Source organism: Scyliorhinus canicula, chromosome 13, assembly GCF_902713615.1.
Source record: "Scyliorhinus canicula chromosome 13, sScyCan1.1, whole genome shotgun sequence".
NCBI classification, from domain to species: Eukaryota; Metazoa; Chordata; class Chondrichthyes; order Carcharhiniformes; family Scyliorhinidae; genus Scyliorhinus; species Scyliorhinus canicula.
The window spans coordinates 59,635,376-59,651,332 of record NC_052158.1 but is presented as its reverse complement, the minus strand read 5'-3'; the positions used below and the strand labels follow the sequence as shown (position 1 = coordinate 59,651,332).

The window sequence follows — 15,957 nt, the reverse complement described above, 5'->3', positions numbered from 1 at the left end:
CTTGGACGATTTTGGATCTTTAAATATGTACTTGTTCCTTCCAGTGTGCCTTAATTAAATTTGAGTCTTGACACGAGTTTGGGGAAAGTTCTTTATGACTTCCTTCCCACATGTCCTGGAGTTCCTGAAGAAAGAATAATGGGTAATTTCCAGTTTTGAGCACACACTTACAAATGTTGATTTGAACCGGGTGCATAACTGATGATAATAAAGGATACAGTGCGCTTAAAACCTGGCACACTCAGTGTTAATAGCATGCACCTATTGCAGTAACAAATGTACCCTATTAAGCTCATTTAATGCACTTTTGCCAGTCTTTTTGCAAAGTGCTCCTATTTAAAACTACTGAATTTCACAACCTTTTCACGTTGGAGAGTGAACTAAAGGTGACTATTGACCAATTGAATAATAATATTCTAGCATTCTCCAATGTTTGGCCAAGAGTGGAGTCTTCCGATCTTTTACCATACTTGGCCTATAAAACTGTAGTATTTTCCTTTTAATTAACCTTCTCCATAGAAAGCATACTGATGGAGAGTGCTGATGGATGATTTGTTCCTTTGCCAGTAATGTACAGTAATGAGCTGGCTACTGGGTGGCACATGAGAGCACTAGGGTGAAGGCACTAGGGAAAAGGCTGTTTTCCTGGAATTGTCGCTCAGCAGTTGTTTCCCCCCAGTGGGATAGCTGAGGTTTCAGGCATCTCACTGCTGGGCTTTAGATTCTCGATTCTTTAATACACTTGTCTTGTTCAGGATTGGCACGAATGCTTCAGAGCTTGAACAGGATCTAAATCAGCTAGGATCTAAATCCAATGGGGCTTTTATTCTCAACATTAAGAATATTAAACCACGGTGCTGTAACACATTTAGAAAAACATTGCGTTCCTCATTAGCTGTGATGTTTGCTTGTGTTGCTTTGTGTTACATTCCCTTTGGGTAATCAAACATTCTATAAGCTTGACCAATATTCCAGCAAATATTACAGCTGCACAAGAAACATTTAATACAGACACCCCCCACTACCTGCCTCAGCCAGTTCTAAACTAGGCTATGCATGTTGCTGGTAAACATTGAGCTCATTTGCTTTAGAATTGCCTGCAGCCAACTCTGAAAGGCTGGAGGGAAAGGTTTACTACAGTAGCTGTTTCTACAGTAGCTGTAGTGTCTGATTTCAACCCAAGATGTTCCTCCTCCTCCTCATTTCCTGACCATGCTGATTTCCATGTAAGGAATGGGCCATTAACAATAGAGGACAGGTATGGAATTTTTCTTTCAAAATGTGGGTGACACTGGCCAGTCCAAATTTATTGTCTGTCCCTAGTTACATTGAAAAGGTGTTTGGCCTGCAACTTGAACTGCTGCAGACTTTGTGCTTTGTTCCCATCATGGTATTCAATGGAGAATTCCATCATATTGACCCAATGATCAGTTTGATACAGTGGTTGACTTGCAGCTGATGATGAAGGGTGAGCTTTTCAAGGCACCAAATTGTCTTTTTTGTTTATATGGATGAATAAAATTTTTTTGTATTTTGCTATTCAATTCTACAATTATATGCAGACTAAAACTCCTACGATTCTGTAATGTGGGTCTCCTCCTCTGCTGCTGCCCGAGACTGGAACTCGGAAGTGGGAGCAAATAGTGCAATATAGCCTGCTCTTGTCCACCCCTTCACTTGCTCTTTCTTTCTCTCTAATACACTGAGCAGCAGTTTGTTAATGCCACATCTCCAGACTCTGACCTTCTGCACAGTTAAAGTTCAGTTTTTCCATTGTGGCCTGTGACAGAGTAGGGTTGGTTTCAATAGCTCTCCTAATTAAAAGAAATTCCTTTTTGCATTAGAATATGTGAACCAGAGGAGGCTATTTAGCTCCTTGAGCCTGTCCAATGAGATTATATTCTGAATTCAATCAAATAATCCCTCCTTAACCTTCCAATTCCAGAGAATGCAAACCTTGTTTGCGTAACCTCTCATAATTTAACCTTTGGAGTTCCGGTATTATTCTGTTAAATGCATACTGCACTTCTGTCACGGCCAATATATCGTTCCTAAGTTATACCTAGAACTGAATACTACTCTAGATATATTTTAATTAAGGCTTTGTAAAGCTGAAGCATGATTTCTGTCTTTTATTCTCGTCCTCTAGATATTACCATTTTGATTATTTTCTTTATTTGCCCATAATATTTTTATGATCTAAATCTCCCCAAGTCTCTTTGGACCTTCAGTGTTTTAGATTTTCGCCATTTAGAAGGTACCCGGTTCTATCCTTTCTTTTGTCCAAAGTGGAAGAATTCATATCTGCCTAAGTTAAAAGCCATTCCCCGCAATTTTGCTAATTGTCTTATTTGTTGGAATTTTATGCTGAATCTTTATGTTGACAGTAAAGATGAATGGTTTGAATCATCTTAAGTCATTAACAGATATGGTGAACAGTTGAGGCCAAACTTGGGTCCACTCGTTACATCCTGCTGCTGAGAATGCCTGCCCTTTATCCTTACTCTGTCTCCTGCTAATCGGTTCATTTCCTAAACAAATTGATATTTTGACTTTAATTCCAAGAGCTTCAATTTTTGCTAACGGTCTATTATGACTGATTTATCAAATGCCTTCCGCAAATCCTTTAGGCTATCGAAATTTCCCTCACTTCTATTTTAAGAAAACTAGATTAATTAAAAATGGCCTATCCTTTCCAAATCCGTTCTACTTTTTCCTGATGAGCTGGAAGTTTACAAGTTGCTCACTTACTCTATCCGTAATTATAGACCTGAGTCACTTCTCAACAACTATCATCTATGATTGCCTGCCGCCTTTTCTCTCCTTAGATAGGGGAGTGATGTGCGATTTTCCAATCTAAAGGAACAGTTCCTGAATTGAGGGCATTTGGAAGATTATATTTAGGTCATCTGCAGTGTTCTCACCTACTTTCTTTAAAGACCTGGGATGGAAGTTAACTGGTCCTTGAGATTTGTCGACGCTGTTAGTTCATTTTAAGCCCCAAAGGATGTCTGGCATGCCATCCTCCTCTTCTCTAAATACTGGCAGAAAGTTCTTTATCAACATGATCACCATTTCCTTATTTCCATTTCCAGTATCCTGATTACAGTTTTTAAGGACCTTGCATTGCTTGTGACCACCCTCTTTTCCCTAATATTTGTGTGTCTTTGGTCTCTTTTTCAAGCTTCCTTTCATACTCCCTTCTTGTAGCTCTTGCTGTTTGTTTTGTCAAATTTTGTGCTTTGAATTTCTACCAGTGGCCAGGGCCTGCTGTATGCCAAGTGGGGACATCTGAGCATACAAACCTTTCCACAGATAACAGGACTGATAGTGCGAGTTGCCGTGTGACCTTGTTCCTGTGTTTGTGTTCATTTGTTCCTGTGGCCTGAATATAATTTTGCCTGCAGTTGAGCAAGGGAGCCTGCAAGAGAGCAACATATTTTGGGTTGTTTATGATTTGCTACTCTAAGGAAGCTGCATGTCACCAGCTGAAGGCATGAATTGCATTTTCTGATTGCTTTACAGATCAAGCATTTTAAAAGATCAGTAGGTACTGCAGGGCTCTGCTGAGCTCACAGTGGGATAATGCCATTGTTTGGCATCTTCATTCTTGCAATTCTTCTTTTTAAAGTTCTACTTGTTTTACTTTTTGGCTTGCAGCCTCTTTTGTGTGTTATTATCTAGCTGTGTAAAATGTTTAACTTCAGGTCTGTTCCCTGAAACCTGTTCTGTTTCGACTCACATCTTTGCTTTTGCTCTACCACATACTGGAAAGCATGTTTGAGAATGTTTTGATTTAATTTTGCAAATTCAGCATTCTGATTGATGTGGCCTAGTTGGGTATGTTTTCAACATTTTGGGTACGGGTGACTACTCTTGAGTGAAATGATGCTTGCACATTGAACTTGGACAATCCGTTAATTTAACTGCCCCTATAATTCCAACACTATCACCTGTGAGAGATCCGTAGCACTCATTTTCTAAGCCAGTTGCCAGTTGTTCTTGCCACCCTTTGCCCCACTTCCAGCCCAAAGGTAATTGCAGTCGTCATCTAAACATGGGTATTGCTGTGAATTTCCCTCAAATTATTGCCACTATTCGTAGGATGGCTGCCACCCTGGTGAAATATAGTGTCTCCTTCCTGCCTTTGCTGCTTTCGTGTTTCTTGCCTGTGTCTCTGGCAGGATTGCTACCAATACTAACTGCTATAATTTGGATTTTTCATACTTCGTGAACTGACAGATTATCTTTTTGGTTTTGTTCTGTTAAGTTGATGATGTTGTGCTTTATTTGTCACCCACAGCAGTAGCGAATACCCTCCTGCCACCTCTGTTTTGTATAATTTCACAGAGCCATTTTATGGTGGCACAGTGGTTAGCAATGCTGCCTGACAGTGCCAGGGTTCATTTCCGGCCTTGGGTGACTCTGTGTGGAGTTTGCACTTTCTCCCCATGTCTGCATGGGTTTCGTCCCACAGTCCAAAGAAGTGCAGTTTCGGTGGATTGGTCACGCTCAATTGTCCTTTACTGTCCAAAAGGTTGGGTTGGGTTACGGGGATATTGTGGGAACTCTTTTGGAGGGTTGGTGCAGACTTGATGGGCCAAATGGTCTCCTGCACTGCAGGAATCTATTCTATGGCTCTTTGGGTAGAACATGGTCTGAGAAGCTCTTGGACAGTGTCACAAAAATTGCTTAATGCGGCACTGCCTTTGATGCAATTAAGTGTAACCCACAGTTTGTAGGTGTTGTAAACATGTGTTAGGTGCAGTTAATTTTTTCCCTGAGATATTGTCTGCCCTGAGGTATTACTCGTGTATAAATGCAAGTAATTCTTAGCCGACTTTGAATAAACTGGAAGTGCTCCCTGACCAGCTGACGTTATTCATGAAGGTTCCACCTTCTCAACTTTGTCCCTCACCTGAGGTGTGGTGAATCACGGGTTAAACACCCACCAGTCAGCTCTCCACTCAAAGGGGAAAACAGCCTGTGGTCACCTGGGATTCTGGTGACTTTTGCTCTCTCTAATGTGATTGTTAAGCATACTATGTCAGTTTAGAAATGCCATTCGTGTTTGCTGATCCCAGATTTGAGGTTTGAACCTGGTTGGAAATGTTGTCCAGGGTAGCAGATTAGAAATGTGTGTGCTTTCTTTATATTTAAAAAAAATCTCAAATGTGATTTGACTAATCTCTTTGGGCTTTTGGCAGCCATTTAGGAACAAGCTCTTTCTTCTATTTGCCCAAGTAAAACGCCTCAGTTCAAAATGACAAGCTTTAGTAAACTGTGTTGGATGCAAGTGAGCGTGAACTTTATTTTGTTTTCTGCTCTTTGTGCTTCTGCTGTTGTCTATCTCCTACCTTGCCCGTGCTTTCTCCTGGCGTTACATACTCGCCTTGAGTGTTTGTTCAAAGACTCGAGCTATCTGGTGCAGGGGTTTCCTCCTCACGTCCTTACTAAATACTCTCTGTTCTTCAGGCGGCACAACAGAGCACGAGTCTCAGCTCGGATTTTGAGCGCAGATGTGCCAAAACAGGTTAGTCCTGCGGCACTTCATAATGTTCATGTTTGTGGTGTGTGTGTGTGTGTGTCATGTTTCATCACTGGAGTGCTTACCAAATCTGATAATCCATATGGTTCTACTTACCCCTTCCACCCTTCTCATGGGGCTTGCCACTCAGGAGGCAGACGCAACTGGCGGTAGACTGGGACATAATTGCCATTAATATGCTGCATCAGCAAGGCACGTGAATGTTCTAAATGGCAAATTATACCTGGTAATTCCTCCCTTTGCCCAGTCCTCATCCCTTCCATGTGGCAATCCACCGGCGTCCTGGCTTGGAAACTGACAGGATGCGTACAGTTGAGGCAATGGGGTTCAGTAAGAGTTAATGCTGGGATTGAAACCTCCGCTCTTCCAGTTTTGGAGTTGTATTATATTTAGATAACACAATGCTAAACCTCATGAAGTTTTGTTACATACATTGACAAAAATATTCTCCAATTCTCCATACCTATTGCTTAACTTTGGATGTCATTAAGTTTTCACTAATTTCATGAAATTTCCCCATGCCATTTATCACAACAAGGTAATATAAGGATATACAGTATATGTACGGTTGGTTTGCATAAGAAACAAAGTAGAAAGAATGATTTGTAATGTAAAGGATGGCTTTGTTAAATCAAGACCTGTTTGAAAGTGACAGTATGCTAATAGTTGTTCATAAATTGATTGCAGTATTTAAATGTGGCTGTTGGTTCTATTTTGTTTTCTTCTTCCCACTAGAGTTTGTCATTCATTGAAGGTGTAGAGGTCCCAGGCTCTCCCTCGTCAGCTGCTGTCTCTTTTCAGTCCATCCAATCTGCACATAAGGCTGTTGCTGACAGTCGGCACATTCACCCCAATAACAGCAACATCCTCCTAGTCAACAAGCACTCTGCTCAGAAAACCCCATCAGATGTGAAGAGGGGTCCAATGTTGGAAGAGGCATGGAAGACTTCTGATCAGCCCTCTCCGATCTCCTTGCAAGGTTCTGTTGCTGAAGCTGCAGGCAGCTGCAGTCGCTCCTCCTCGGGTTGTGCTGAGCATAGTGGTTTAACTAGAGAAGACAGTGTTAGTGACGGGAGGCTCCCTCAGAGAAATGACAATGATGAGCATGACTATACCACAGGTATATTTATTACTGAGAATGAGTTCAATGTTAGTCAGCTTCGGGGAAAGGCAATGCCAATTTTCACATTGACAAACTCTCAGTTGCAATTCACGGAAGAGTTCATTGACGATGACCCTGCTGAGATTTCCTTTTTTGCTGGTGGGTCAGAGGCATTTTCACCATGTTACCATGGACTGGGGCATGGCACTAAGGGCTCTACTGTTTATAGTCAACCAGACAGTCCATCAATGATGAACTCCAGCTTGGGGAAGCAAAGTGGTGGTCATAGCCCAAGCAAATATGTTGGTGATAATATGGAGCTGGGTTCAGAGGATGACTTTGAATTTGAGGGTGGGAGTGATCTCAATGGCAACGGCCGAACAATTGACACAAATGACCTCTTTGAGGTGAAGGCGCAAGCCAATCGGCTGCATGGGCGCTATAGCAAATCCGAGACGAGCTCCCTACTAAATAACCAGTCAGAGAGCAGCTCATTGACCAATCTCGGGTTAAATGGCCTGTCTGAAACTGCACTGTACAGGATGGGCAACTCGGGCAATCAATCAGAAGCTAGTTCCATGGTGAATTTTCCCACATATTCCGTGCGCTCTGAGTCCAGCTCTGCATTTCAGTTTGGTGATATGATTGACCAACTCGAACAGTTGAGTTATCCCCCCACAACCACAGAAGATTCGACCAGTAGTGGATCTGGATCGTGGGATTCTGATAGCGGTGTCCCCCTTGATGGCAATTTCTTTTACAGTAACCCATTTGCACAAGTCACAGCCAATAATTTCACATTCAGTTTCAAGGGCGAGGTTAATGGCTGTGCACAAGGAGAGCGAGAGGAAGGGAGCAGTCTGAATTAAACGGTGCCTTTACATAGGTGCACCTTGGTGCATTGCAGGGTAATAATTTTTGTGCATTAGTGACTTGGAGCCAAACACTAATTTCACTTTAGTGACCACTTTACTGTTGTATTTGATTTCTTTTTAATGACCATATAAAATAAAATCAAGAGAATTTTATCCATTACATAAACAGACAACAGACCTGCTCTGTCAAATAGGGCAGATTAAATATAAACATTCCCAGGGTACTTTACAGTTCTTGCGTAATTTTGATTGTGGTATGTTTTGGGCTGTTGGCCTCGTCTTTAACCAAAGTCTATCTCTGTTCTGTTGATGTAAGGTTTTAGCAGCTAGTCCAGTGGTTTGTCCAATGCTGTAGTCAAGCTGAGACCTGACACAATGAGCTGATTGATTTCAACAAAAAAATCAAATTCAGTCCTGTAGGTATAAATATGTTTTTCCAAGTTGCCAACCAACATTGGTACAAGTTACACACTAAACCACAAGATACATGTAGCCACAAAACTCTCTTCCAGTAAAATTGACTCTGTCAGGATGTGCTGTGATGGTGGAATTCGTGACGCACAAAGAACTTTACAGACGGCACTGGATGGTTGTGTGGAGCTCTGTGAAATCAAAGTACCCAAACTAAAATTAGAATCTATAAAACACTATCTTATGTAATAGCGCGACTGACCCAGACTTTTAATCTTGATGACTAACTTTGTTCTTTTCTATGTCAGTTTTGTGGGTCACTCCGATAATTCCGGCACCATTTATGGGTTGTCTTCAGCATTGGGTGCAATTAAAGTGGGAACACTAATATTTAGAAAACTTTCTTTAATGGAAATGTGAATAAGCCTGGATAATAAATTTAAGCATTTTAAAATATGTGAAGGCACACTGTTGGCTCTTTCCCTGACCATCTCTGCTGTCAGTTTTGCCTGTATAACATGAGGCCGAAGAATGAGGCAAGACTTCCTTCAGTTAAGCACCAGGTTGAGGGAAGCAATTGTTCTTGTTCCCCCCCCACCAATTGCTCTCCCAATTCATCCATCCCAAAATAAATTATTCTCTTTGCTATTTGCTTTGTTCCTCTCACTGACCACTTGCCCAGATGAATACCAGAATGAGCTGGAAAGTCCACATATCATCCGCCACGAAGTCTATTTATTTAACTCCACAATTTGTCAGTCCAAGACAAAGACAAAGAAAAGTACAGCGCAGGAACAGGCTCTTCAGCCCTCCAAGACTGCGCCGAACATGCTGCCCCTCTAAACTAAAATCTTCTACACTTCCGGGGTCCGTATCCCTCTATTCCCATCCTCTTCATGTATTTGTCAAGACACCCCTTAAACGTCACTATTGTACCTGCTTCCACCACCACCTCTAGCAGCGAGTTCCAGGCATCCACTACCCTCTGTGTAAAAAAAACTTACCTCACACATCTCCTCTAAACCTTGCCCCTCGCACCTTAAACCTATGTCCCCTAGTAATTGACCTCTCCACCCTTGGAAAAAGCTTCTGACTATCCACTCTGTCCATGCCCCTCAAAATTTTGTAGACTTCTATCTGGTCGCCCCCTCAACCTCCGTCGCTCCAGTGAGAACAAACTGAGTTTATCCAACCTCTCATAGCTAATGCCCTCCATACCAGGCAACATCCTCTTCACCCTTTCCAAAGCCACCACATCCTTCTCATACTGTGGCGACCAGAATTGAACACTATATTCCAAGTGTGGCCCAACCAAAGGTACTTTACAGCCGCAGCATGACATGCCAATTTTTATATTCAGTGCCCTGGCTGATGAAAGCAGCATGCCGTATGGAGCAGTCCTGCTCCATCTCATTCTCTGGTGCTGGAAGCCTCAGCCATGCTTTCTTTCACCTCTAGACTCTTCAGCCAATATCCTTCCTGTGTGCTTCCCGTCACCTACACATCATAATCTTGTTCAAAATTCATTTACTTGTATCACTTCCTGCAGAATTGGTGCTGCCAACCATTAGCCCCTACGCCCTAACAAATTAAACTGAAATATTCTTCCGCAGCTGCTTTCGATCTCCGTTCGAAACTCCCTCAAACTTAAAAGGCCTCAAGTCTCCTCATCCTCTGACTCCGGTCTTTTATGGATCTACTCCCCTTCCTTCAGGCCTTTCAGCTGTCTCTGCCCTATTCTCTCATTTCTGTCTCTACACTTCTCTGCCGCTACTCACTACGTTTAAAAACTCTCTCAAAACCTTTCTCTCTCATTCAGCTTTTGGTCACCTCCGTAAGCCTCCTATCATGGCACAATGTGGATTGATTCTTTTTGTGTATATTTTCCCTTTCTCTTATAAAGCACCTTGGAATGTTTTCTACATTAAGGTGCACTTGAGTAATTCTAGGACTTGTTTTATCTACCGTTGTGAAATGAAAATGAAAATCGCTTATTGTCACAAATAGGCTTCAAATTAAGTTACTGTGAAAAGCCCCTGGTAGCCAAGTTCCGGCGCCTGTTTGGGGAGGCTGGTACGGGAATTGTCATAATTATTGAGGCAACTCACCAAGACTCCTGAAGGCAGCACCTTCCAAACCCACAACACGACCATCTAGATGGACAAGGGCAGCAGGTGTGTGGACTGCCACGCCCTGGACGTTCCCCTCCAATTCGGCCACCATTCTGACCTGGAGCTATATCTCTGTTCCTTCATTGTCATTGGGAATTCCCTCCCTAACAATACTGTGAGTGTAGCTCACTAACCACCTTCTTAAGTGCAATTAGGAATGGGCAATATATGCTGTCCTAACCATTGACACCCACATCCCATAAATAAATAACATGGCAAAATAACATGCCTAATAAGTTTAGTGCCCTGCCAAAAACTGCTATAGTAGAATCTGAATGGCACGTTAAAGCTTGAGATGCCATTGTTTGCTTCATAAATAATTCGAACCACTCGGATAACTATAAGCAAAACTGTTTGGAAGGAAATTCACCATTTCAGGGAGAAAGTAGTGATCAAAGATTAGGAACTGCAGGGATTTTTTTTCCCTTTGAGGACAACTCCATTCTTCAGCATCACCTATAAGTGGCAAGAGTTAAAGGCTTGCGCACCATTACTCTGTCTCACTAACTTTTTGTCAAGAGCTGCAATCCCGGTCACTGTGGATCTTGAGAATCCCTTTCAGGAATTCTGCAAGGTGCTGTGATGGAATAGAAGTTGCAGAATGATAGAAGCTTGCAGCATCGAAGGTGGTTGTTGTGCTTCTACATCTGGAGATATCCCCACAAATTGGATTAGAGTTTAATCATGGTACTTCTGGTAGTTGGCAAATAAAAGTAATGGATATGTAAGGTTTTCTGGAAAGAGGTTTTATTTGATCTTTAAAACCTATGATGACTACCGTGCCACCATTTTCTGGGGAGCAAGGAAAAGAAAAAACACTGCTGACATCCATCTATGTTAGCATCATTATAGTCTTGCAGGCCCCAAAGGAACATGGTGTCGGAATGACTGGCTGCAAAAGTTTCCATCCTGACCCATATTATGAGTTTCACCGTCTGAAGCAAAATGTTTCTTGATCACAATTCGTTTTGTACCGGAAGGATAGTCAACGATGTGGATCAACTGTTCAGCCAATTGGACCTGGTCAGAATGTCTTTTGAGACTGCTATCTTAACCTGTTGAATTATTCGAAACAGTCATTCCTTGGGTGAAATGGTACTGCTCACTAGCTTTAAATTTTATTTCTTGCTCATATAAATTATTTTCTGATTTTCCTAATTTCTTTGACATTAATTTTGGAGTTTAACCTTTCATCTTGCGCATACTTCTTGAGATCTGTTGTCAGCTACCTCACTAAGCTAAAGTTTAGGCTTCTACCACCTGTTTGCTCATCTCATTGCCTCTATGCTTGGGATTGATCCTGTTGTTTTTCTTTGCACCCTGTACACTTTGCATGTACATTGATTATCAGGTTGACTAAAATGGTACTGCAAATGTTGCATTGTTAGGTTTTATTCCTTGTGAGAAACTCCACTGTGAAGCACTTTAACCTTAAATTGACAATCCTGTGATGCCATAGTATGCCAAGCAAATTTAAAGAAAATGTTGATTTCCTTGAAATCAACCGTTATCAATGATTAAAGCCACAAAGCAAATAGCACTAAATCTGGGCAAAGTATTTGGTGAATTATCTCCTCATTTAATGATCACTATCAGTACCAGTGAAACACCAACTAGCAACCTTCACTGGGAATCAGTGCCAACTACTGACAGTTTGCTCAATAGCTCAGAGTCAAAAGCACAGACTTGGGAGTTGGTGGGCACAACATAGAAAATGTGTTTAATGGGTGGATGTGATCTGCCTGGTTGGTTCTGTTGATAGCCATGTGGAGGGCAAGAGGCTAAGCATTCTGATAGAATTGTGATGCCTGGTGCCTCAATCAGCAGGAATACATCAGTTAGAATGAGGGATCAGTCGTGAACTTGGGATTTGGTACCTTTACAGACAATTCTGTTCGTTCACAAGTATATCTACCAGCTCAAGATATCCTAACTAAGATATATTCTAGAATTGTGTTGTAAATTAATATCTAGTCAAGGAAATTGAGCGTAAGGGAGAGAAGAGGTTTCTCATATATGTGCCAGAGGTGCTGAGCAGCCATGATCTAACTAAATGGCAGAAGAGATTTGAGGAGCTGATTGGCCTGCTCCTGTCTGTTTTTCATTTGTTCTTTTTTTTCTGTCTTCTGGGTGTGAGAGGAGAGGTTTCGGTTTACTCATTCCAGATCAACTAAATTGATGGATAATGGGGATATAAGCTGAAATAAATGGAAGGAGTTTGCTGAAATTGACACACGTGTCAGGCTTTTCAGTGCTGCTGTGTTCCTATTGTGCCTGTTTCTTAGGAGTTGTTTTAATGGATGGCTCTTCGACAAAAGAGGATACTGAGCATTGTGATTGCAATGGGCACTGATGGATGCTGGCTGGTGAAGGGCAGTATGTGATTGGAGAACAATCATGTTTTTCCCACTTCTCTCCTCTTGCTCCCCATCCCTGCTGACCAAGTCCCTCCATTTCACAAATGCCAAATCCTGTGCCTTCACTTTGCCCACATTCAGGATTCTGCAAGCTCCTCAAGAACGTGCGACTTGGTTGTGGTTTGCAGTTTGAGATCTTTGATTTTTAATTGTTGGACCACCATGCCCGTAGCTGTGTGTGATCCTCAAAGTGTTTGGGTTCTAGATAGATGGCGGGGCCTGTGCAGGACACATGCAGAATGTGATGGCGCCTTGTATATTAAATGCTCCTTATTTGTTGTGTCTATATTTGTAATTTTTACTAAATTTCTATATGAACCTGCTAATCCAAGGCCCCAAATGCCAAATACTAATTGGGTACAGGATATTGAAATAATGTATGTAATATTGTCATATTTTTTATGAAGTGCCCTAAATCTAGATGGTATCTCATTCTCATTATTGTCATTGGGGTGGATAAAATAAAGAAAAAACTATTACTGATTTTGTTTTTACTTTATCGCTTTAATTATGACTATTGATACAGGGCTTGAATTAAACTTTAGTCCCTCAGTTACAAATTCCAATGTTTTGCTATTTACTTGTTATTCACCAGCTTAAACTTCAGTGATTATTTTGAATATCATTCCATTGAGTAAAACACAAAAGTCTAAAGTGAAAGATAAAACGTGCAAGGACATTTATTGCAGGACCCGAAGATCACTGCACATAAGCAATGACTGAGTGGCAGGACCCAGCATGGAGTTCAGGAGGCTGACTTTGTGGTAGTAGCTGGTAGAATTGGAAACTGCTTGTCCTCAACCGGTGTAATGTTAAATTCAAGCCCTGTGTTCAATAGCAGTCTGTATTCACTCCACATTTAGCATCTGGTCTGTATAAATGTTGCTGGCCGAAGTTAATGTATGAAATGTTACTAATTGGAGCTATAGGCCAGAGATACTAAGTGAATCTGATCTTAAATAAAAAATATTTTTTACTCTCATTTGCTTTTCTTAATTAAAAAATACACTTCTGTTCATTTGAACTTGTTTATGACGAACTTGGAAGTTGAACAGTGTGTCATTTCATATAGTGGGAAAACAGCAGGGTGGTTGCCTCACCAGTTGAGGTGGGCTGGGGTGAGGGGAAGGTTAGATCAGTGAGAATGGGACAAGTACAGTGGCACATACAGGTACAAGGCTGAATCCAAACCAGTCTGGAGGGTAGGTGGGAGGAATCAAAGAGGCTGGAGAGTACAGAGAGCAGGTGTGGTCGCGATACATTGAGGGATGAGGAATGATAGGTTTGATTCAATGGCTCTTTTTTATATTAAAAAAAAAGGTGGCAGTATACAGAATTCTTGGTCTCCTGGAATATCCCGTTTCATATTGGAAGAGGATTATCACGTTGGGCTCCTGATTTCTAACTGTTGCCGTTGCCCATATTGTTGTGTGATCTTTTCATCAATGTGGCCAACCAGCATCTAATTATGGAGCTGTTAACATACTATACACTTTTTATTTTAGTGTTGCTCTGTTTATGTTCTATGCCATCACTGATTCTGGACATGGGCCTTGTGTTGCCAATGGTAGTTTAAGGTGACTGTTTGGAGCCTGGTCTTGGAGACTGGCTGAGCCTTTAGCAAATGTTTTCAGTCAAGAGATTGATGTCGGGGGAGTGCCATTAAGCATAACTAGTAGAGGAGTATTTGGAACAGAGGAGAGCAGATGAAGGTGTGGAGAGATTTGGTCAGTAACTGTAACTCTTCAATCAGTTGATATTATTAATAGAAAGTAAAACACCTTTTACTGGAAGAAAATAGCTATTAGCTGCTCATGACTTGTATTATGTAAAAACTTGCTTCCATTGGCTATGGAGAACATTGCTCCAGGGAACTCAGAATGGACTTTGTGTTGTTGTGAACCCAACAACCTAGTACTCCTAATTTACAATTTTCTTGCCTTACTGGTAAGAATATTGGCCACTGATGTAGGAAGAATTGCAGCAGGTTTACAGCATAATGTTTGTGAGAGTTCAGAATCTTATCGAACAATAACTGGTTGTGTGAACGCATCACAGATTGGTGCAATGTGGGTTGTTGGTAATTTGTGTAATTTTATATAAAAACAATAAACAAGACATAAATAACAGTTTTTTGCTTTACTGATTGTGTTTTTTTAATATATGTGCATAATTTACTTTGCCATTTGTGTTCTTCCCTTTCTCAGCTGAATTTTGTACTCTCTATTCCCACTGAAGTTAAATGGGAATATAATTCCACATCAGTTTGTGTAGGATGTCGCAATTTCCCACATATCTGTCATTGCAGCAAGGTTTGTGCCATAAATCCTTTTTGATGTGTTTCGAAACTACAATTTTTCAGAAGTTCCCATGCCATTTGGAGGCAGGCGGCGATATTTCCCTCATAAAGTCCCGCACTTGCATTTATACCTGAAACGTCCACCTCGTGCCAGCCCAAACTTCTCACTCGGCTCCTCCAAGCTCGTAAATTGCCCGCTCAGAACAAATCCTTAATTTACTTGATCCTCGTTTCTTCCAAACCCCGGAATCTTGCGTCCATCCTCCTCGGCTCGAACCCATGATTCCCCCTAATCGGCATCCTCCCCGATCCAGCTCCCAACCTAAAATGCTGCTTAGATTGACTCCAAATCTTCAACGTGGCCACCACCACTAGACTCACTGAATACTTTGCCTGGGCCACGGGGAGCGGCGCCATTGCCAGTGCCCGCCACCCCGACCCCCTGAAAGAGCCCACCTCCATCCTCACCCCACCTCCCTGTTCCATCCCTGAATCCCCTCTACATTTGCTGCCCAATAATAATACATCAAATTTGGTCGGCCTAACCACTGCCTGCTGTCCCCTCTGCAGTATCGCCTTCTCCGCCCAAACAATCGAGATACATGGACTTTAGTAAGGCATTTGATAAGGTTTCCCTTGGCAGGTTGATGGAAAAAGTGAAGTCGTATGGGGTTCAGGGTGTACTAGCTAGATGGATAAAGAACTGACTGGGCAACAGGAGACAGAGTAGTAGTGGAAGAGAGTGTCTCAAAATGGAGAAGGGTGACTAGTGATGTTCCACAGGGATCCGTGCTCGGACCACTGCTGTTTGTGATCTACATAAATGACCTGGAGGAAGGTATAGGTGGTCTGATTAGCAAGTTTGCAGATGATACTAAGATTGGTGGAGTTGCAGATAACGAGGAGGACCGTCAGAGAATACAACAAAATATAGATAGATTGGAGAGTTGGGCAGAGAAATGGCAGATGGAGTTCAATCCAGGCAAATGCGAGGTGATGCATTTTGGAAGATCAAATTCAAGAGCGGACTATATGGTCAATGGAAGGGTCTTGGGGAAAATTGATGTACAGAGAGATCTGGGAGTTCAGGTCCATTGTACCCTGAAGGTGGCAACGCAGGTTGATAGAGTGGTC

At 41.9% G+C, this 15,957-nt stretch overlaps 1 protein-coding gene across 1 annotated transcript in view; it reads left to right on the top strand.

The window, feature by feature from the left end:
* farp2 (FERM, RhoGEF and pleckstrin domain protein 2) overlaps positions 1 to 15,957 on the top strand; it is a 228,832-nt gene that overhangs the window by 122,763 nt on the left and 90,112 nt on the right. The window contains 2 exon segments of the mRNA XM_038816227.1: positions 5,476 to 5,533; positions 6,284 to 6,668. Coding sequence (XP_038672155.1) covers positions 5,476 to 5,533; positions 6,284 to 6,668 — 443 coding nt within the window.